This window comes from Astatotilapia calliptera, chromosome 4 (genome assembly GCF_964374335.1).
Source record: "Astatotilapia calliptera chromosome 4, fAstCal68.1, whole genome shotgun sequence".
Taxonomy (NCBI): Eukaryota; Metazoa; Chordata; class Actinopteri; order Cichliformes; family Cichlidae; genus Astatotilapia; species Astatotilapia calliptera.
The window spans coordinates 21,165,007-21,186,273 of record NC_137425.1 but is presented as its reverse complement, the minus strand read 5'-3'; the positions used below and the strand labels follow the sequence as shown (position 1 = coordinate 21,186,273).

At 40.9% G+C, this 21,267-nt stretch overlaps 3 protein-coding genes and 1 long non-coding RNA gene across 10 annotated transcripts; 3 read left to right on the top strand and 1 right to left on the bottom strand.

Moving 5' to 3' along the window:
* The first annotated feature begins 817 nt into the window (after nucleotides 1-817).
* Nucleotides 818-8,138, top strand: spsb3a (splA/ryanodine receptor domain and SOCS box containing 3a). 4 transcript variants are annotated; one of them, XM_026165392.2, is made up of 7 exons: nucleotides 818-835; nucleotides 1,705-1,914; nucleotides 3,261-3,444; nucleotides 3,528-3,715; nucleotides 3,812-3,914; nucleotides 4,005-4,130; nucleotides 4,703-8,138. In XM_026165392.2, the coding sequence occupies exons 2-7, from the start codon at nucleotides 1,789-1,791 to the stop codon at nucleotides 5,092-5,094; spliced, it is 1,119 nt and encodes a 372-aa protein (XP_026021177.1). In that variant the 5' UTR covers nucleotides 818-835; nucleotides 1,705-1,788; the 3' UTR covers nucleotides 5,095-8,138. The 4 variants fall into 4 exon arrangements, with proteins under 4 accessions (XP_026021177.1, XP_026021176.1, XP_026021175.1 ...); XM_026165391.2 differs by having other exon boundaries at nucleotides 818-966; nucleotides 1,708-1,914; XM_026165390.2 differs by having other exon boundaries at nucleotides 818-966.
* Nucleotides 8,139-9,164: 1,026 nt separating this feature from the next.
* Nucleotides 9,165-10,703, top strand: mrps34 (mitochondrial ribosomal protein S34). The gene is made up of 4 exons (XM_026165414.2): nucleotides 9,165-9,323; nucleotides 9,548-9,915; nucleotides 10,006-10,048; nucleotides 10,225-10,703. Exons 2-4 carry the CDS (start codon nucleotides 9,598-9,600, stop codon nucleotides 10,521-10,523), a joined length of 660 nt encoding a protein of 219 aa, XP_026021199.1. The 5' UTR covers nucleotides 9,165-9,323; nucleotides 9,548-9,597; the 3' UTR covers nucleotides 10,524-10,703.
* A 1,220-nt stretch (nucleotides 10,704-11,923) lies between these two features.
* On the bottom strand, nucleotides 11,924-14,583 carry LOC145428312 (uncharacterized). The gene is made up of 2 exons (XR_013908593.1): nucleotides 14,445-14,583; nucleotides 11,924-12,757 (listed from the first exon to the last, which is right to left on the bottom strand). It is a non-coding gene; the product is annotated as an uncharacterized LOC145428312 (long non-coding RNA).
* Nucleotides 14,489-21,213, top strand: nme3 (NME/NM23 nucleoside diphosphate kinase 3). Of its 4 annotated transcripts, none has more exons than XM_026165419.2 (5): nucleotides 14,489-14,622; nucleotides 16,409-16,539; nucleotides 16,640-16,741; nucleotides 16,855-16,959; nucleotides 20,459-21,213. In XM_026165419.2, exons 1-5 carry the CDS (start codon nucleotides 14,577-14,579, stop codon nucleotides 20,603-20,605), a joined length of 531 nt encoding a protein of 176 aa, XP_026021204.2. In that variant the 5' UTR covers nucleotides 14,489-14,576; the 3' UTR covers nucleotides 20,606-21,213. The 4 variants fall into 4 exon arrangements, with proteins under 4 accessions (XP_026021204.2, XP_026021205.2, XP_026021202.2 ...); XM_026165420.2 differs by having other exon boundaries at nucleotides 16,855-16,967; XM_026165417.2 differs by lacking the exon at nucleotides 14,489-14,622 and adding an exon at nucleotides 14,878-15,099.
* The last annotated feature ends 54 nt before the right edge of the window (nucleotides 21,214-21,267 follow it).

The window sequence follows — 21,267 nt, the reverse complement described above, 5'->3', positions numbered from 1 at the left end:
ATAAATGTTTATTAGATTGACCACACTTATGCAGACTGTATATCACAACCAACTCTAACATGTTTGTTTGCAGAGGGCAGACACAGGCAGACTATGCTAACGACATGTGATGTTACAACACTGGTGAAATATTAGTGTGTTCACGACATTTTTCGTATGGGCAAAAGTATTGATATCAGGATGGTGATTCTTATGTGTATGTCATTTGGCATTTTGTACAAATGTAGGCTGATAATAAATACATGATATCATTTCATTCATTTCAAAGGTTCATTTGCATGACGCACAAACAGACACAACTGAAAGGTACAAATGTGCATGACACGAATTCAAACGTGGTGCAGATGTGTCACAGGTTGATCTGGCTGTAGGCTGTGGCACTTGGCCAGAGGTGGCGCTGGTTGACTCGACTCCATGTTAGTGCACAAAGTAAACTGCTCGCTGTAGTTGTGAAGCAAAAACGCTGAAACCGGAGAAATAAACCGTGCGAGGGGAACGATAACGACGACAAGAGTCTCCCGATCGTTTACTCTTGCTGTCCTGTGAACAACATCGGCGTGGTGTTAATTGTTTGCTGTTTTCGCGATCGCGTCGCGCATGAGGATATCACCAGGTAAACTCGCCACATTTTAAACATTTTGTTGTTCAACAGCATCAAGACTGACGGAGTGTGTTTGAGACAACCTCACAAGTGTCACAGGTGACACATTTGCCGTTTTTTTTGCTGGTTTGTCGGTAGGAGCTACTGAAAGGCAAGACTGCCACACATCTGTTCGACCAACGCCAGTTGATCTAAACGCCAGTTGATCTGGAACACCGGTCGCACTCATGAAAAGTAGGTCATGGAAAACAGAAGCCCGGCGCGCTGTCTTGTCTGAACTAGCTTGTAATACGAGACACTCAAGGGGCGACGTCTTTGCGGGTTTAGCGGTTTTTATGTAGAAACTGAATGTGACCAACAGTCAGGTAATAAGAACGTCTCGCTTTTATTTTTCAGCAATGGTAGAAGCGTTAGCTAACGAAAGCTAACTAGCTAGCCTAAACAGGTTTGACCGATTTCTTGATGCATGTCATCAGATAAATTGCGACCTTATGTGCCTTAGATGTATTTCCCGTGTTGCAATGTAAATACGTATCGATAATAACCAGTAAAGTGCTTCTGACCTTGTTATTACCAGCTAACATGTTCATACATGCGCGGCTCTGCTGGCTAGCCACGTAGCTAGCTTTAGCTGTTTGTGTTAGTTAGTTTAAAAAAATTGCTATTTGTGAAAAATAGTCTCCTACATAAACAAGGGGGTAATAATTTTTACTTGTGATATAATTTATTTGTGGACAAAGTTAGCCTATGCTAATGGTGATGTGTGTAAGCGTTAGCCGATACAGAGGGGATGTTTCAGTGGGATACGGCTAATGCTGCTCTGAAAATGCTTTCTGAAATGTCTTAAATAACATATATTAAACATGAGATTCGAGGTCGGGTTGCAGGATTAATTTAAAATATAGTACTACAAATGCGTGGTGTAGGAAATGTTGCCATACAGACAAGCCAGGATATATGAATAATACACATTATACGTCACACGGGGTCTGCAGACAGATGCACGCCTCTGTCGTTCAGTACTAAAAGCAGCTCAGTTAATGTGAGTTCTTGTTTTTTTGTTTTTTTTTTCAAGATAATCATATTGCATTGTTGTCTTTCAGCAGCTGGACTGATGCTGTTCTTCCAACATCTGGACTAAACCTCAGCAGACTGGCAGGTTCTTCCTACAGTGAGACTCTGCTGCCATGTCCAGGAGAAGCAGGAACAGTCGTGCATGGAGATATGTGTGGGGAGGCATACGGAGGGATGCTGATGCCCGGGCCCTTGTGTTGGCTTCTGAGAGTGAAGAATGGAACTATGATCGCCTTGAGGTTAGGGCTGGGCGATATGGCCTAAAATCCATATTACGGTATAATTTGAAACATGTGTGGTAACGATATATATCGCGATATATTCTTTTCTTCTGTATAACGTATTTTGTACACTATGAGGCACACTTAAAATCCTTTAATTTTCTCAAAAATCGACAGTGCGCCTTTTGTATGAATTCTGGTTGCGCTTACTGACCTCGAAACGATTTTATGTGGTACATGGCGCAGAAATCTGTCAAAAATGTTTTAGTACGACTTTGGTAGGCTTGATGGATTGCTGGAGCATTACGGCTACCTTGCAGAGTAATCTGGCTCTAAAACTCCATCTTCTTCAGGTCCCAAAGTCAAACGAACACTGCAACATCACTGAGAGTTAAAAACTGTCTAAATTCTTTAATAATCTTTAATAAAATGATCAGTGTTGCTGCTTTACAAGGTGTAACAATTAAGTTTAACATCCAGGCATCCATGAAAACTTAAAATTTATTAAATTCAACTGAGTTAGAAGTTAGCAGGAAGTTAGCTCGCTAGTTTCCACCTAAACATGATATGCCATGTTCTGACTGAGAGATTTCTGAAAAAATTAAGATGTACAGCTCTGCTATCACTTCCAACATAAATGAAGACCGAAAACTAAACAGCAGTGACGTTTGTAGGGTTACTGAAGTTGAGCTAGCTGGTATATAATGATGTGCTACGTGATCGCTAGCAAAACAGCTATGTTAGCATAACATTAGCACAGTGAAGCTGAAGGACTAACTTTTTTCCGCTCGATAAAAGTTAACATGAGGGTTTCTGCTGGTTAGGGACAAATGCAATTGCATGGCAGGATGCTATAAACGGACCAAACTTCAGTCAGGAGAACAACTGAGATAATCCATCCACAAGGTTAGTCATTAATATACTGCAACAACATGGGAATAGAGCAGCTGCGAGAGAATTCAGCATTAATGAATCAATGGTACGGAAAGTGCTTCATCTCTTTGCTATTACTATCACCCAGCATAATTTGCAGATGATGTTGTTTGCAGCCGCTGCAATGCTTTCGACCAAAACAGGTGCAGCTTGATGACACCATCAACATGCGCTATCACGGTAGAGCGGTATAGTCAAAATCTCTACCGTTGGCCAAATTTATATAGTTTCTACCGTATACCGTTTATACCGCCCACCCCTACTCTAGATGTTTCTATGCTGAAAGGATATTGATGGAAAGCATTGTTTGCCTCCTCCAATGCAGCATCCCCATTTAGCATTTTTTCGTAGGCTGACAGTGAAGTCTGTGCATAAATAACACTGCAGACAGTTCATTTTGCTCTTTTTATTTCGTTATTGTTGCTCCAAAGTACGCAAGTGATTCAGACTCTGAGGGAGACTTTTCAGCAGTGATGGTCCCACCGGTCCCCAGCGCAGTACCCGTCACCGGAGAGTCCTACTGTGGTTGTGATTCCCAGGCAGAGACCAGCTACAACCCTCGTCTGCGAGGCTTTCTCCAGGTTAAAGACTGCCACTGTGGAGAGGATGACCAAGGTACATGACAGCTGGGGCAGGACATAGTACATCATCTTTTTTTATGCTCATTATTATTTAATAAATGACTCGTTATGTTTCAGATTTTGATTGGGTTTGGGATGCCAACAGCCGATCAACGGCAACATTACTGAGCTGCGAAAATCGCAAAGTGAACTTCCACTCTGAATACAGCTGTGGTACAGCTGCAATCCGCGGCTCCAAGGAGCTTGCAGACGGGCAGCACTTCTGGGAAATTAAGATGACGTCCCCAGTGTATGGAACAGACATGGTAAAGCTCGACTTCGTATTTTCCTTACAGTCACCAAAAATTGTCCTAGAAGCAGAAGAAATGTTTATTTGTGCCTAAATGTTTATTTCTGCGCAGATGGTTGGTATCGGTACATCTGATGTCAATCTGGACAAATACAGACATACCTTCTGCAGCCTGCTGGGAAAAGATGCAGACAGCTGGGGGCTTTCTTACACTGGTAACTTAAACACAAGTGCCCCTGATATAACGGTAGTTGCTCAAAAGGGTTTTTATATTTTAGACATCATTGGTTTTGTTCATTTTCCAGGGTTGTTGCATCATAAAGGAGACAAAATGAACTTCTCCTCACGTTTTGGTCAAGGTTCCATCATTGGAGTTCATTTGGACACGTGGCACGGCACACTTACATTCTTCAAAAATCGAAAGTGCATAGGTTTGTGGAAAATTTTCTACTGATTAGATTACATAAATACTAATTTATTTCTGATTTGTCCCTGGTCACACAGGTCTACAAAATGAGCAGCAAACGGCTTGGAACCACAAACATCCTTGCAATTGCTTTATTTGATAGCAGATTGCTTCCTTTGCCTGTAGTTTGCACAGACGATGCAGATTTATCTGCAAAAACTCACCAACTACTTTCCAAGAGGTAGTGAAAGTGTGAAAAGTTGAAAATGCTAGAAACCAAAGCAATTATAAGGAGGTTTTTGGTGACCAATCTTTGCAGCCAGTTTCACCTAGCAACTGGTGGCAACCTCCAGCAACCACTATAAGTTCATAAGCCTTTTTCCATTTTAACTGCAGGTTCCCAGTGTGTTGTGGACCAGCTTGTAAGCCTGTGTGACTCAGCCCTAATAGGTCAACTGTATGCAAAGGCGAAAGAGTTTTTATAATCATAAGAAACAGATGCTGTTTAGTGGAGACCTTGTAATATCTTACAAGAATGTGAACTGCAGTGTGCTCCTGAAACTCAATAATACAGGTTTCTCGCCTGTCTTGATCCAGGAGTTGCTGCTACAGAGCTGCAGAATAAGAAGTTTTATCCAATGGCGTGCTCCACAGCGGCAAAGAGCAGCATGAAGGTCATCAGATCCTGCTCTGCACCCACCTCCCTGCTGTACCTGTGCTGTGCTCGTCTTCGCCAGCTGGTGCCAGACTGTATAGACATCCTAGATGTGTTGCCCCTACCACCTGGCCTGCGTCATTTGCTCCACAACAAACTGGGTTGGGTGCTCAGTCTTAACTGCGGCACAATGGAAGAAACCCCAGATGGGGCTGAGCAGTCCTCACGTTTGCCTGTCCCCGCCTTGGCAGGACCGTCCTCCTCTGAGAGCGACTCAGAGGGTTGTTCGTCCGATCCGGAGGCCTGTCAGAGGAAGAGATGCCGCTGGACATGACTGGGCGACTCGCATCCTACCTCCCTGGCAGACATTAGTGTCCTTTGGCATCTGATGTAGTGTTACTGAACTGCCTCAAGCTTTCTTTATTAGTGTCGTCTGGAGAAAGTAACGAGGGCGCTCGAGCGGAGGGAACTAAACGTCGGTGGAAAACTGTGATCTTCTCTCATGCCATTCTTCATGCTCATCACATGTCGAGTATTAAAGCCAGCTTCAGTAAAAGGTGAAAATATACCATGTTATTTTGTTATGGGTGGATGTGGTGGTCATCAATATGGGGAGGGTTAAAAAAAACAGATACTGTATAGAAATTTTCTGTATTTTCATCCCGTATCCTGCATTTAATGTCTGTTTTTCTCATTTTAAATGTTGTCAGTGAGTTATCAGAGGACTTTGTTACTTGTTTCAATGGCATCTGCAAGTTTCTCCTATGTTGCTCAGAATCAGCTGATATTCTATATTTTGTAACTACTGTTCGCTCCTTAAATGCTAAAAGTTAACAGTAAATGAACCTGAGTGCACTTTGCAGCTTTTAGCCTTAAAAAAAAGCGATAACGTTTGAGCAAAGCATGCACCTCTCACGACACATCAGATAATCGTCATTTCTTGAAAAATATCTGTTATATGCTACATTCACGGAGACATCATCCATCTAGCTTCCAGCTTTTTTTTTCCTTCTAAAAAGCTGTGTGCATTATTTAGTGTAGCCTTTTAATGCTGATATTTTAACTTTTTCATTGCTGTTACTTTTTATGTTTTAAAAGTCAAAGTTTCTTTCTTTCTAGATCCATCATCAAGCTATTATTTTGGTATGTCTGTTTAAAAAAAAGTCTTTGTCAAAGCAGCTTTTCTGGCCCCGAATTAAGTTCAAGCTCTGTGTTTTAAATCCACTCAGTGCAGTGGATGAGCAGAAAATAGGAAATATGAAATTGTGTACAGAAAGATATCCATCCTCCTGCTGTGTAATCGGCTCCCACACTATGTGTTTAATATGAATACGGTTCACTTTGTCCAAATATGGGTTTATATGGCTAAAGGTGTCATCATTGTGACAGACTCAGTGCTACTACTGCTACAATGACCATTGAGACTGAGACCATGCACAGTGAGGTCGAGGAGTCTGTGAAAAGGATTGTTTTGGCTCTGTTCACCACCACAGTCGATCTGAAGTGAAGCAGTCAAGCTGTGACTGAAGTGTAGACGTATCAAGAGACTTAATATCCTTTTTTTCTCTCATTTTCAATGGCGATCGTGGCTCAAGAGTTGGCAGTTCGTCTTGTAATTGGAAGGTTGCCGGTTCGAGCTCCGACAGTCTCGGTCGTTGTGTCCTTGGGCGAGACACTTCACCCGTTGCCTACTGGTGGTGGTCAGAGGGCCCGGTGGCGCCAGTGTCCAGCAGCCTCGCCTCAGTCAGTGCGCCCCAGGGTGGCTGTGGCTACAATGTAGCTGCCATCACCAGTGTGTGAATGGGTGGATGACTGAATGTGTAAAGCGCTTTGGGGTCCTTAGGGACTAGTAAAGCGCTATACAAATACAGGCCATTTACCATTTAAAAGTAACACGGATGGGCCTGAGATGTCTTCGCCTACATCTTATTTTCCACTCAGGCAGTGGACGGAGCAACATCACCTAAACTGCATCACTGCCCAAAAACCTGACTGTAGCCATGTTTTGATTGATTCATCGATTATTGGGACATTATACCTTTTAGAAAAAGTTATGTTTCAATAATCTCCTGGGACCATAAATGGTAAAAAAAAAAAAAGATGGACATAGCGTCACCAAGAATTTCTGCTGTTGCCGTCTTGGCATTTTGGTATCCAGTGCAATGAGAAGGAGGTGGAGTTGACTATAAAAGCGCATGTGAGCATGTCCACCTTTCTTACACATGCAGTGCTTAACAAATTTACCAGACCACCAGTCATAAAAAAGTCAACCATAATATTCAACCACTAAAGCTTAAATAACTGTAATTTGGCATATTGTTAAAAATTAATTATGTGCTTTGCTATTTTTTTCTGATTTTTTTAAAAATAAAACAGTAAATATTCTAAAAAAATCCAATCATTAGGATTTTGGTAATCCTGAGTACTGATAATTTAGGGCAGCTGTGGCGTAAACCTTTCACTGGGAGGTGATCTGAGAAATTTGCTAAGCACTGTGGAAGGAGTCAAATTTACAAAATAGATTTAATGCTCTTTAGAACATTAAATCTATTGCAGCAAAGTGTTTACAGATCTCTCAGCAGGGGGCGCATTTCCCCAGAGATTACTATGGGACCAGAAGTCTTTTAGGAACCACAGGTATCGCCCCCTGGTGGCTTCTGTTCAGACCTGAGACACTTAGTCCATCTTTTATACTGTTGATGGCTGGGACGTAACATAAAAGAGTAAACATGCATGCTGCAGCTGTGTTTTGCAGCTTGCCCTAATATATACAAACACTTTTGTATATAAATGTTTTTCAGTATAGAGAAGCTGAGAGTACTTGATGAGTATTTGAGTGTTCATGAATGACAGCCTGGGGTACGGTGAGACATGTGGGTCAGATATGTAAATAGATTCTCTGTAGTCGCAAACCATAATAATGAAACATTAGTGTTTTGCCCAGAGGTCAGACACCCGTTTCTGATGTCCTCAAAGTTCCTGGTTTCAGTACAGTGATACAAATATCTAAGGTACTATGCAACACAAGCATTCTCTGAGGCAGTGGGTGAGGTTAGGGAGTCATTATGGAGCAGCAGGGATAGTACCAGAGGACCATGCTCATCACTCACGAGCCACAGATCATCTAGTTGAGTCTTTCAGCCGCCTCGTCCTCCATATAGAGTAATGTAACCACCAGGAAGTTAATTGTGGTCCAGCAGATGAATTTGTCTTCACATTGATGCATCAAAGCACTTTTTTCTTACTGTTTTACTGTAAATTCTAAGTGTTTCTTCTATACTGTGTCATATTATTAATACTGTATGTGAGGGCCTTCACTTGCCTTTCTCTGTATCAGCATGATTTTCAGCTGAAAATAAAATGAATGCTAAATATGCAGCATGGGCTCCATTCGTTCATTTAGTAGCAGCAAATTCGTTTTTTGCTGGCCAATTGGGCGCTTGTTAAAGAGGTCGGGTTTTTGTTGTGAATGTTTCTGCAGCTGACAGCGACTCGTTGCTGTTTGTGTCTCATTTCTCACAGCACACTCATCTTCCCCATCCTCCTGTGTTCTTTAGTAATGACGATAAGTCCTTTGTTTACTGTCTGGTGTTAATCTGCACTCACAGACACTTTGTTAGGTACACCTTAGTGGTCCCAAGTTTGGCCCTCTGTTGCCTGCAGAACTACTTAGTTCATTGTGGCGTAGATTCAACATTTAACATCCTAAAGGTGCTCTGTGGTGACTGGAGAAATCTCAGCAGACGAGCATTTTCTGAAATGTTCAAAGCTCCCCCCTCTGACACTAAGAACCAAAGTTCAGAGTCACTTAAATCACCTTTGTTGATGCTCACTTTAAACTTGAGCAGGTCTCTGTCTACATGCCTAAATGCATTTGCATTTCAGAATATTGATTATTGATTATTATAAATGCACATTAAAGAAAGCTTAACAATTAATATTACATATAGTTGAAAAGAAGTTTCTTTTCTTTTGGGGGGTTTAATTTTGAAAATGACTCACAAAATATGTTTTCGCCTGTCATTCATTTCAACTGCCTGTAAGTTTTCTTTGCGTTTGGTTTAAGGAAAAGGACATACAGCAAGCAAAATTGGACTAAGACAGACGGGCTAGTGGCTCTTGTGGTCCTCCATAGAGGGGGACTAAACGGTGAATTATTGAGATAAGAAGGAAGGAATATCGATATTTATAACAAATAAATTAATACATAAAGTTACTTAAATGAAACGGATTTGTTTGGAAACTGAGTAAACCCACTGCATCTTAAAAACACATTAATTGGTGGTTTTGCTTTTAAAATACTTTGTATTTACTGTGTTCGTGTGTGATTGCCTGGCATACGTTTTATTGGCTAATCTAAGCTCTCTTATAAAATGATAATTTTTCATTTCTTAATTTTTTTTAAATTATTTTTTATGAAGACGGAACTTCTCCTTACACGGAACAAAAGCACGCTGGCTGTTCCCACGGACCATTTTATGCCCGGACCAAGAGCGCGTCGGAAGCTCTGCACCTTGCTTGCGGAGGTCAAGTAGCGGCAGTTCTCTTCTGGGGAGTTTTCAGGTATTTAATGTAGATATTTAATGATTTTAAACACTTTCGATAGTAGCTCACTGCTATGGGTAACAAATGTTTGGAACGACTTATAACTGGTGTTATTTAGCACGGAGCCGGGAACACCGGCTAACAGGATGCTCTCCATTTGATTGCATTTTTATTTAGTTACTCTAACAGGTCAAAGACATAATTCAAGATCAGCTATGACATGATTTATTTTTATTTTTCAGGATAATCGCTGACCCGTGTCTATCGTAGCTGTGAGGAAGACACCGCAGTTATGGTGAAGAAAAAGAGACTTCGCCTCATCGCGGAGATGGCTCGGAAGATTCGGGCGTACAGAGAGCTCAAGTCCCGGCCCCGGGAGTCCCAGAAGTACGCCTTGGACTACGAGACAATGAAACGGCCCTTCACGGGGAAGATGCTGCCGGTGTTAGCATGGCAGGACGTCCGCAGGGAGAGCCGCCTCTTCTCCTTGCTGGCCGGGATGAGGCTGTTCGGAGTGGGCCGACTCTTCACCCGCAAATCCTGGCTGGAGGACCACTCCGAGCCCAGCTACTGGCAGATCACCAAGGTCAAGGTGGACTACACATCCGAGGTGAGAGCATGGAGCCTGCACACTGTTATGCTAGATAAAAGTGAGATTCCTGTTACTAAAGGAATGGAAACTATTCCTTGTGTTTTGTAGAACATGGATCACGGCAAAGCGTGGGGCATCCTCACTTATAAAGGTAAGATTAGTTTTATCTATTAATAATAATAATATCACTGTTTATGGTCCTTGTAGCCTGTGTTGTCTTATTTGTTTTTACTGTAACAGCCATTTTTAATCAGTATTTTATGAATACCCGTGTTGCCTGAAATGTGTGATTTGGTAAATATTCTCCAAACAAACTATCGTTTGCAGGGAAAAAGGAGAGCGAGGTCAAAGAGATGGACAAGGTGATGTACCATGACTGGCGCCTGATTCCCAAACACATGGAGCAGCAGTTTAAGGACTTTGAGCCTCTGCCCGAGCCGCCCGTCCGATACGTCGCCTACCCTCCCCTGCTCCGCGCAATGCTGCTGGCACAACAGAAGAAAGCAGGAGGCAGCAGAGCGGCAGAGGAGCCCGTCCTGCCTTTAAAGAGGGATGTTCTACTTAACAAAGACTATTTCCACACGCAGGAACAAGAGCGACAGAGGAAAGAGGGGACTGCGGTGTAATGGCCTCACTTGAATGTTTACCGATCCTGGATATTTTTGGACTAGATCATTGTTGACAAATGCTTCTCAATATCTGGCTGAATCTTCCACTCAGAATACTTCTCTGTGGGTCTGATGCAGGCCCTTGTGCGTGTGTGTGTTATTGTTGTATGCTGAATATTAAATTTGAGATGAAATGTAGCCCCTTTTAAGTTATTTCTGTTGTTTCTATGTGCAGGTAATTACAGCTGCATCACATCACAGTCCACTGCAAACTTGTAACTTTGACTTGGATATATTCTGGTTAAGATCTGAGAACTTAAAAAAAAAAAGGCCAGCTGCTTTATCAGAGTATAAAAGTAAACAGTAGCCTTTAGTCATTTTCTTGTATAATAATACAATTAAAATGACTGAAGGGGACATGTGCATGATGTTGCAGTTCATACAGTGTTTTTCAACATTTGACCCCAAAGCTGCATGTGCTACCAAGCTAACCTACATAGTCACTTCGCAAATTATGTTAAACATGGAGTCACTGGTAGTTTTTAGTATACTGCTGCCATTCTGCTGGTTTATTGCATTTCCTATGATTTGTGTTTTAAGAAGGCAAACCTTTGCCAGGATATTAAAAGTACATTTTAATGAAAAGGATCTTAATCCAGTGTAGAGTGTCGTACCACTGGTCAGATTCAGACATAAATAATAAATGAAGGCATCTGTTCATCAACTATCTCAACTATTCATCTGATCTGCTTAAAAATGTGCATATCTATTGCTGGGGACCAAAGTGAGAACAATGTGGAGATTGGGGTCAGTGCAGCTCCTGGGTGTGAAAAGTCACATCAGTGTCTTACATGAGTATAATGGCCAGCTGGCGGCACACTCCTCTAGTTAGAAAAACAATTTCAACAAAGAAAGTTGAAATGCTGAGATACCTAATTTAAAATTTCAAGATAATCTGAAAATTTGAATCATAATTGTGCAACACAATTTTTCCATAAGCTACCCATCTGTCATCACACCTGTTTGCAAAACACCTTAAAGAGCCGTAAAAATGCACAGCTTAAAAAAATAGGTGATATTAAGGTGGTGTCCATCTTCCATATACAGTCTGTGTTTCTCCCCGTTATTGGGTAAATAGGTGAAGCCTGTCAATCAGGCAGCAAGCTACGACCCCCACCCCAGCCTGCTGCCTCACCATGGGCAACTCCATCAATGTGTGTTGCTGTTCTGTTTAATTACATTTTATATACAAATGAGGACAGAAATATTAGTCCCCCTATTAAATTTCATTTACAAAAAGAAAGAAAAAAGTAGCTCCCAAATAATGTTAAACTATACAAATTTTTTAACACAGATTTTCTAAACATCACAGTCTTATTTTGGATGCTTATATTATTCTATTTTGCACACAGAAACAAAATTATTTTGCAAAAAGGCCAAAAAAGGTAATTTTTTTTAAATTAAAATGATAACAACACACCATTATGAATTACTGCTCCATACATAATTCATTTCTTTTTACATATCTCAAACATATTATTCATAACCCTGTTATCATCATATTTTCACTTCAGAATATTGCAAAAAAAAAAAAATTATAGGTTAGCTTTCCCCAAATGTTTCTTCCTTTATCTTTGCCCATGGATCGTTTGTGCGTCTGCATTTATGTTGGAATGAATGTCTGACTGTGTGGTCGATTATGTGTCTCTTTGTTTGAACATGTATATTTATCATGTGGTTTTTAAAACTGTGAAGCACTCTGTAACTTTGTGTTTTTAATAGTGTTGTACAAACAAAGTTAACATTTCCAGTTTAAGAACAACAGACGTCGTTCACAGAAAATAACATTATAGGAAAGCACAACCTTTGCATACACAGATACTGACAAAGTGCTTGTTTCTACTTCAATGCAGAACAACTGAATTTCGTGTGAAGCGCAAACTGGCAAACACAAAATTAACGTGGACTACTGCACATATGGTGTAGTAAAGCGATGGCTTTGATGTCTTTTTGTTTCGTGCTAATACTGTGGACTATCACTCTTCAGAAATTAATGTAAGATGCAGTGATGTGTAGTAAAAAACATTAACCACACCATAATCATTCAACAACTATCTTATTGTACAATTTGGCCATTTACAACACCTGTGACATAAACAGACAGAAGATTTTGTGCTGTCAGGACAGCTTGTAGTTGTAGCTTGTAGACATCAGCTGGGTGATGCAGCCTGATGGAAACGTTTTCCACATGCCTGACAAGAAACAGGATGATGAGATATAAACAAATATTTTGATTTTCCACCTCACTCTGTACTGCATTTATTTGCATGTTGCTGTAGAGCTTTAGCTGGGGATGCTATACATGAACCCCTTAGGGATTTTTTCATATAGATTATGTCAGCTCAAAATGTATATGCTAATACTGAATTTAGTTCCATTTGACACATTTTTATGTTTATGTTAATGTCAGCATGTATCTGTTGTGTTTGGTACCACATGTAAAACACCAGGACACAACCACAAAGTAATGAACACATAATTTACCTGCACAAGCATAAATGCTAAGAATGACGTCAGCTGCTTGTTTAGGTTAAACTCTACAAAGATCCACAGCAGAAGTCTAAACCAGTCATGATGCTGCTGGTTCAGTATTAACATGAATGAAAGAATCAATTTGTGGAATCACCACTTTAAATGTCAGAAATAATTTATATTTGTGATTTGATTTTTGAATTAATTTACTTATTTTCCTTTTTTAAACAAGGGTAAAAAAAAAGGTTTTCTGAATCTGAAAATGTTTTATTCATTCATTCATTCTTCTTCTTATTGCCCATTAAATTATCTAATAATGAATTGTTATATTAATTTCTATATAAATAATGTAAATGAATGTACTAATATGCATTTTATTGCACAATTAAAGATTAAATCCCTAAATGCTTTGATGTTCTTGATGTGCCTGACTATCCTTGTCCTCCACACTTTTTACACTCAAACTCTTATCGCATTCACAAAGTTACAATAAAGAAGTCATTTGATGTAAAACCAACATTTAACAACTCAAAACTCACCTTTTAAAATTGCTTTTGGTTAATTTTTGCCTGTTTTATGACTTGTTATCCTATGTGCAGCACTTATGATTCTCTGTCTAGAAAGGTGCTATATAAATAAAATTTTACTTACTTACTTATTTGTATTTATTCTACATCTCACTCTGGCAAAATTGATAGTATGGATAACAACTTTGGCACTGGTATCATCAGGGCTGGGAGCAGAACATGTGAACTGCCTGTCAGTTTATAAAGGAATGTAGCTACAGTTATAAAAGCGCACAAATATTTGTCTTAGACTGCAAATGCCAAACAGGAGAGACTCTCTGTGCACGATCAATGAACTTGTCACACACAAGAACAGCTCATGGTGAGCACACAATACCCTCAAACACATTACCATTCTGTTTGTTTGGCAAGGGCTGTGGCCCTTTTCAAGCAGGGCCATGCTTTAAAACCAGCTGCACAAACTGATGATGTATTTCGTTTTTAACAGACAGGAGGGATACTTCCCATAGTCTGACCCGTGCATGCCCATCTGTTCAGTGTCATCCTGGACTGCTGCAGCAACACTAAACTACTTTGAACTGATTAATTACATTGAGCTTGCACTGCAATGCCTTATTAGATTTTTGCTACCAAACTGCATGAATTACTGCAACTTATATTTAGAGTATATCAGTAGAATTCAGCTAACAGTATACTATGAAGGGATACTTTTTAACAGTGGAAAGCAAAAATCACATCATTTCGTTGTCATTAAAAGTATTCAGATTAAGCACAGCGATGTTGCAGTCATGATATGCTGCTCTCCCTCCATAAGCTACCTTCATTGGTTGAAAGTATCGGCACTTGGTATCAGATGGAGCAAATTTTGGGAGCGGCATACCATTGGTCGTTTGCGCCACATGATTTGCAGTTTCAGCCGCTCCTCGTGAGCCCGCGTTTAAGCTACGTGCACGCGCATCCTTCTTTCCTCCTCTTTATCGTACCCGACATTGATCCCCGTCCGCTGACGACAATGATCTGCTTATTTCTGTCCATATTTGCTCAGATCTTTCAGTCAGGTTGGTAATAAACGTGCTTGTATCTGCTCCTCTGTCACTCACGGGCCTCCAGTCTGACTTTCACAGGATCATTTTCTCCCAGGAAACCCTCCGGACAGATGCCTCGGCTAGCTGCAGGCAGCGGCACAGTTAACCGGTACAGCAGTGGTGTTGTGTTGCCTTTACTAACTTTAGTTTGACAGAAGAAACTCGGACTGACTAGTGGTTAGTTTTTCTGTGACCGTGGGTGATACTGCAGTGTGGCCAGCTTGTTAACTAATCTATGCTGAGAGCCGCGTGGTCCATGTGTCGTCCTCAGCGTGAGAAAAGTTGATTCATCATCCTATTAATAGCGCGTGTGTGCGCTGATTGGCTGCTGCAGGAAGAGCTTTGCAATGGGGCCGAGAAAGAGGGGACAGCCAGACCGGTCCGAGCTCGAGGATTTGGTGGCTAAACACGCGAGAATCGAAGAATTTTGTGAGGAACACCCAGAAAGTTGTAAGCGCGAGGTTTGTGGCACGAGCAGCTGAGCGTTAGGGGCGTTAGGTTTGATCCTCCACAGGCCTCCACGGTGTGGGAAATGTAGTGTGGATGAGTGACGAAACGTCTCTCCCACTGACAACGCTACGCGCAGATGAACAGAATCAACCTTTTGGCATTTACTTATCTGGATGATTGAGCATGCATCAAGACGTAGTGTGGTTAAAACAGCAAATGCACCTAGTGCTTTCAGACGTGTGCACTTTTGCTTGCGAAGTTTTAAAAGGGGCTTTCTGTGCTTATTTTCAACTCTGTATTTCTATTGTTGGGCTCTGCACGATTAACAGTTCCAAATATTCATTGTAGACGTTTTACTGATCTGGGTGTAGCCATTCAGTTCATCCCTGTGGAAACAAGAGGTTTAAACCAGGGGTGCCAAACATAAGGCTCCAGGGACCAGAATCACCCGGCAATAAATAAACATAAATTTGGGGCTCTTAACTGTATTTAAGACCTCCCCCACAAACCCCCCCAGAAATATTTCTGGTTTTTTGTTTCCACAGTAAAATAAGTGGTAGCACTTTATAATAATGTCCCACTATTAAGCATTAGTAAAGTTTAATTCATCATTTATATCTTTACTCCTCTTTAGCATGTGTTTTATAAATACAGATGTTTATTCAGCTGTTACTGTTTCACCTTGTATTACTATCACTGCTAACAATAATCATAATCATGGTCATAATAATAAAATGTCTGTATTTAAAAATTGCATACTGAGGAGGAGTAATGCTTTGTAAATGATGAGTTCAGCACTTGCTAATACCTTAATAATGCCAATCTGTGTAACATCATTATATAGTGCTACCAAATAAATGCACAAAATACTGTATTTACTGTGAATTAACAAAAAGTTTCCTCCTTATATTTACAGGACAGTTCGGCCAACAAGCTATGAGAACCTTTTCCGTAATTTTACACATTAACTTCTTCCAGTTTAAGCCCAAAGAGTTGTGCTGACAGCTTTCTTTCATTAACTACAACAGTGAGAAAACTGGGCTGTACTGTTGCCATCACACTTCCTTTTCTTATATTGAGAGATCTCTGGGACAAATGTGGCCCACGCTGATGTCATTCTTTGATATTTTGACCGGCTTTGATGTGAGCAGCCAACACTGTAACGGTACATATGTGACATAAAATAAGGAAATGCACAACAGGCCCCCTTTAATGTGTCTATGCGCAGAGTGCAGTGGCTACAAGCAGAATAATTGTAATTGTATTGCTCATTTAAGCTCAAGTGTAAGCAAGTTTTATTCAACTCTAGGCTGGACTGGGGTGAATGAACGCACCTTCGTTGCCGTAAAACCAGATGGCGTGCAGCGGAGACTGGTGGGCGAAATCGTGCGTCGTTTTGAGAAGAAAGGCTTCAAACTGGTGGGGCTGAAACTTGTGCAGGTATGCCTGGAGCAGCTGCGTGTTTCCAAAATATTTTGATCTGTGACCCATGAACCACGGTATTATCCATTAATCTGTCGTGTGTGTGTTTGTATACCAGGCCTCAGAGGAGCTTCTTAGGGAACACTACTGGGACCTGAGGAGCAGGCCCTTCTTCGGTGGACTCGTAACCTACATGAGCTCGGGACCAGTTGTTGCGATGGTGAGACTCCTCGACGTGATGCGCACATTGTTCCACGCTGAGGTTTTCGCAGTAGCTTGTGGGGTCACTCAGATTACAGATGTGCTGTAGTGTACCTCTCTGTGCTCCTCCAGGTGTGGCAGGGCTTGGATGTGGTCAAGACTGCACGGAAGATGTTGGGAGAGACCAACCCTGCAGACTCGCTGCCTGGAACCATCCGGGGAGATTTGAGTGTGGAGGTGGGCAGGTGAGCGATTTCACTCTACTTAAAGGAGAATTAGATTTTTATGCCATGCATTTTTATTTATTTCAATTCAAGCTGAATGTCTCAATTGATTTGTATCATTGTGGTGGTACACAGAGGCAAAAACTGTCACTGACAGTTTGCTGATATTAATTGCAGAGTTCAAATGATTAGTTAATCAATATACATGGTAATTATTGAAATTTTAAGCTTTCATGCTTTTTTTGGAGCTAACAATCTTAGAAACATGTTCTGCATGGCCTCTAGTAAGTCTGTGAGGAACCTTTGAGTCTTTTTTGATCAAGATAGGTGCTGCCATTCACATTTTAAACATGCTGTCTCAGAGTGATATTCAAAAACTACTTGTTACAGCTAGACTGTTGTAATTTCTTACCATCAGGATGTCCTAAAAGCTCCCTGAAAAGCCTGCAGTTGATCCCGAATGTGGCATTGAGAGCACTGGCAGAGACTAGAAAGCCTCTATATAGCCTTTCATTTTACATGAGTCCTTAATTACACCTTCCTCTGTCTCTTTCTCCCTCTGTTGTTGGGACTGCTGTCCCTCCTCCTGCACTTCTGCACTGCTGGTGCTAGCAACAACAGCCTCCTGTGACTGCGAGAGCTTGTTATTAGTTGTTGCTGGTACTACTGTTGACTGTGCAGCTGCAGCAGCTGCCCCGACAGCTAACATGTCAAAGGACCTTATTATCCTAAGGGTGCCAGTAGAGCTGGGCGATATAAGATTTTTTCATATCACGATATGTTTTTTTAATTTCAGGCGATAACTATATCTATCACGATATAAGCCAAATAACTATATTTGTAAGATTTAAATGTGCCGTTGCTCACAAGTAAAATGTGAAATAATCAGCAGCTTGTTTTTATTTAAATATTTATTTCCCATAATAAGTTCAACAGGGTAGATGTACTTAAGGAACATGAGACTTTTTCAGCTAAATAAAGGCAAATATTGCAAACTACACAAAAGGCAGCCGCTAAAGCGTTTAAGTTTCAAAATAGAGCAAACGAAACAGACTAAATTGTCAATTCCACTTAGAAACAAAATATTAATTCTAAAAATAAATCTTAGTTTGTTTTACAGAAGAACAGACAAAACTGACTAACTTTTGTCAATATCAAATAAACTGAGAACTAAAAGGAAATTCTCAATCTCTCCTTTTCTAGTCCACACGTAAATGCAAAAACTGAGTTTTCAAAAATATCCACCCTGGCCGGAGTTTTTAAAAATCTTCGTTTTCAGTGACCAAAAACGCCGTTTACGTGTGGACGAAAGGTGCAAACGCATAGAAAAATCTGTTTTCAAAAATACCCGGGTACGTGTGGACGTAGCCTGAGCATGCACCAGTTTATTGTATTTCCAGACTTGCTTTCGGCACAATTTACAGTGCGCGCTACTCTGTTTTTTGTCAGACTTGAAATAGCCGAAATACCTTCACACTACGGAACTTCTATGGCTCTTCCGTTCGACAATCTCTCCGGCATTGGAACCATCATCTGTTTTGTCTTTGGTCACGCTCGGTTGATTTTTCTAGTCGGCACACTCATTTCCTCCATTACCCGGGCGGTACGGTGGCTGGCTGCTTCCCAAACAAATACACATGTGCGGCTTGGCACTTGTGCTGTACGTAACAAGTCACGTGACGTGACGCTGCGGCTGTGATTGGTTCGGCTCTGCGCTACTTAATTTGGATTGGCTGTTCTTTTTTTTTTTTTTTTTTTTTTTTTTAAGAGGACAAGAGCGGCGAGGTCTATCGCAATAGTTTAATTTTTCTATCGAGAAAAAGTTATATCGCGATACATATCGTTATCGTTCTATCGCCCAGCTCTAGGTGCCAGTATACCTTCCTCATTGGTGGCTTGCTTACTGACACAACATCATCACACGGTCACTTCTATTCATGCTCAGAAAGATAGTCGCCACTCAGACAATGCCGACGCATAAGCGCTGATATAACATCAGGCTTTAAGGCTTCCTTTTTGTTAAAATTATAGTTCACGCTGGATCAGGTGACCCTGAATCCTCCCTTGTTATAGGCTCAGACTTCTGCAGGACTTCCCATAATGCACTGAGAACTTCTTCTCCACTCACCTCTTTTCACTACTGCATGTCCAGTGTTGGGAAGGTTACTTTTAAAATGTATTCCGTTACAGAATACAGAATACATGCCCCAAAATGTATTCTGTAACGTATTCCGTTACGTTACTCAATGACAGTAACGTATTCTGAATACTTTGGATTACTTAATATATTATCATGCTTTTTACAACAACGTGAATGTACTATTGCTGTGTGATTTATTACTGTTACTGAAGGTCCGCGACTCCGAACTGTAGTAAAGGGACCTCTGACTAAAACGGCGGGGTCCCTGTCGGCTCGTAGCCGAAAAATAGCTTTACTTTGTTGTGTGGGTCAACTTTTCTTGCGAGAGACAGAGAGAGGCGTTGAAAGACTGCTCCAACGGAACTTATTGTTTTCGGAGGAAAACACGAACACGGTGTACAGTCGAGTCCTAATAGCTTACTTACAACTGGGCTCGTCAGGCACTCTTATTGGCTGAAGTGGTTATTATTATATTTACATGCTTCCAGCTCCCGTTTTTCCTCGATGACAACTCGTACCTTTCCACTCCCCTTTTTCTCCCTCCTCGCGCTCACAGACACATAACGTGTATGGCAGTCCATTCTCCCTGCAACACGGACTACACTGCCCATGATGCTACATTCTTTAGAGCTATGCTTGTAGCATTCTGCCTGTTAGCTTAGCACAACAACAACAACAACAACGAAAAGGCGCTCTCTCACCCAGGAAACACACAGTCGCAGAGAGAGAGAGAGAGTGTCGCCCTGTAACCATGGCAACCGTAACCCTGCCGCCTGGAACAACAGAACGTAGCTGTCAAGCAAAACCCAAACAGTCCTGACCCGCGACAAAATGAAACAGGAAAGTACCGCAGTGTAATCCATTTATTTCAACAAAGTAACTGTATTCTGAATACCACATTTTTAAACGGTAACTGTAACGGAATACAGTTACTCATATTTTGTATTTTAAATACGTAACGGCGGTACATGTATTCCGTTACTCCCCAACACTGTGCATGTCATAGTTTTGTCGTCCCTCTCACAAAGCTCCTGTTTTGTCCTTGTTTCCCTGTGCGCTCCGTTTCCCTTTTCTCTCGTTTTCATAAGGGAACGTGATTGTTGGGCCTTTGCTTTGCAAAATAAAATGACCTGTTGTTGTCAATTGGTCCTATATAAATAAAGCTGAATTGAATTACTGTAAACATCTTAAATCAGACTTTTTGAGATGTCATCAACTTCAAAAAGTCTTTATTTGGAAAAATAAAGTCAATGATGAGGACAAACAGGTGAATTGTCCCTCAGACCCCTGCTTATTATTAATGAATGACTCAGTTTGTGTTTGGGGCAGATGGTATTTCGAGTCTCAGTGTTCTTTAAATGTTTGTTGGCAGAAACGTGATCCACGGCAGCGACTCTGTGGAGAGCGCGCAGAAGGAAATCTCTCTGTGGTTTCGTCAGAGCGAGCTTCACCGCTGGGAGAGCAGCAGCAGCCGCTGGCTCTACAACTGACTTTCTGCACGAACACTGTCCGATCGTAAACGTTTTTTTGTTTTTATCATATAAGGTGGATCACGTCATACCTCAGATGAACTGTTTGGCTTTAGTAGTTTGTAGATACTTGAAAGCTCATCTCTGCCGTCCTGTATTTCATCTTTTTCATACATTATTTTATATCTTAAGGGAGGTGAGACGACACTACCAAGCAAAATGCACTAAGTGAGCAATAACCTGGCTTCTGCTTTCTTTCCAGCTTTTGCTTGTTTTTTCAGTCCACAATATTAAAAAGTAAAACTCAGTTCATGTATGGTACAAACATGTAATGTTTATATGAAGCGTGTCCCATAGATGAATGTTTTTTTATATTTTATTTTGGCACTTCTAACTAAACGGGAGCAGTTTACCAACACATTGTCTTTGCCTTGCACACATGTTCAGCTTCTTGTACTTTCCAAGTACAAAGATCATGTAAAAGTACTTGAATGTAAACTTTCCAGCTCCCCAAATGCATATAGCCTGTTAAAGTGATGCTGCACTAAATAATGTTTACCTGATTGGTCATGTTTATGCTTTTATTGGCTGTTAAGAAGCTTTATTTTACCACTGTCCAAAAAAAAAAAAAAGAATAAACCTAACATACTTTTTAAAATGTTCTTCTTGTTGTGAAGTGAGACACACACACACAGACGACACAAACCCGGGT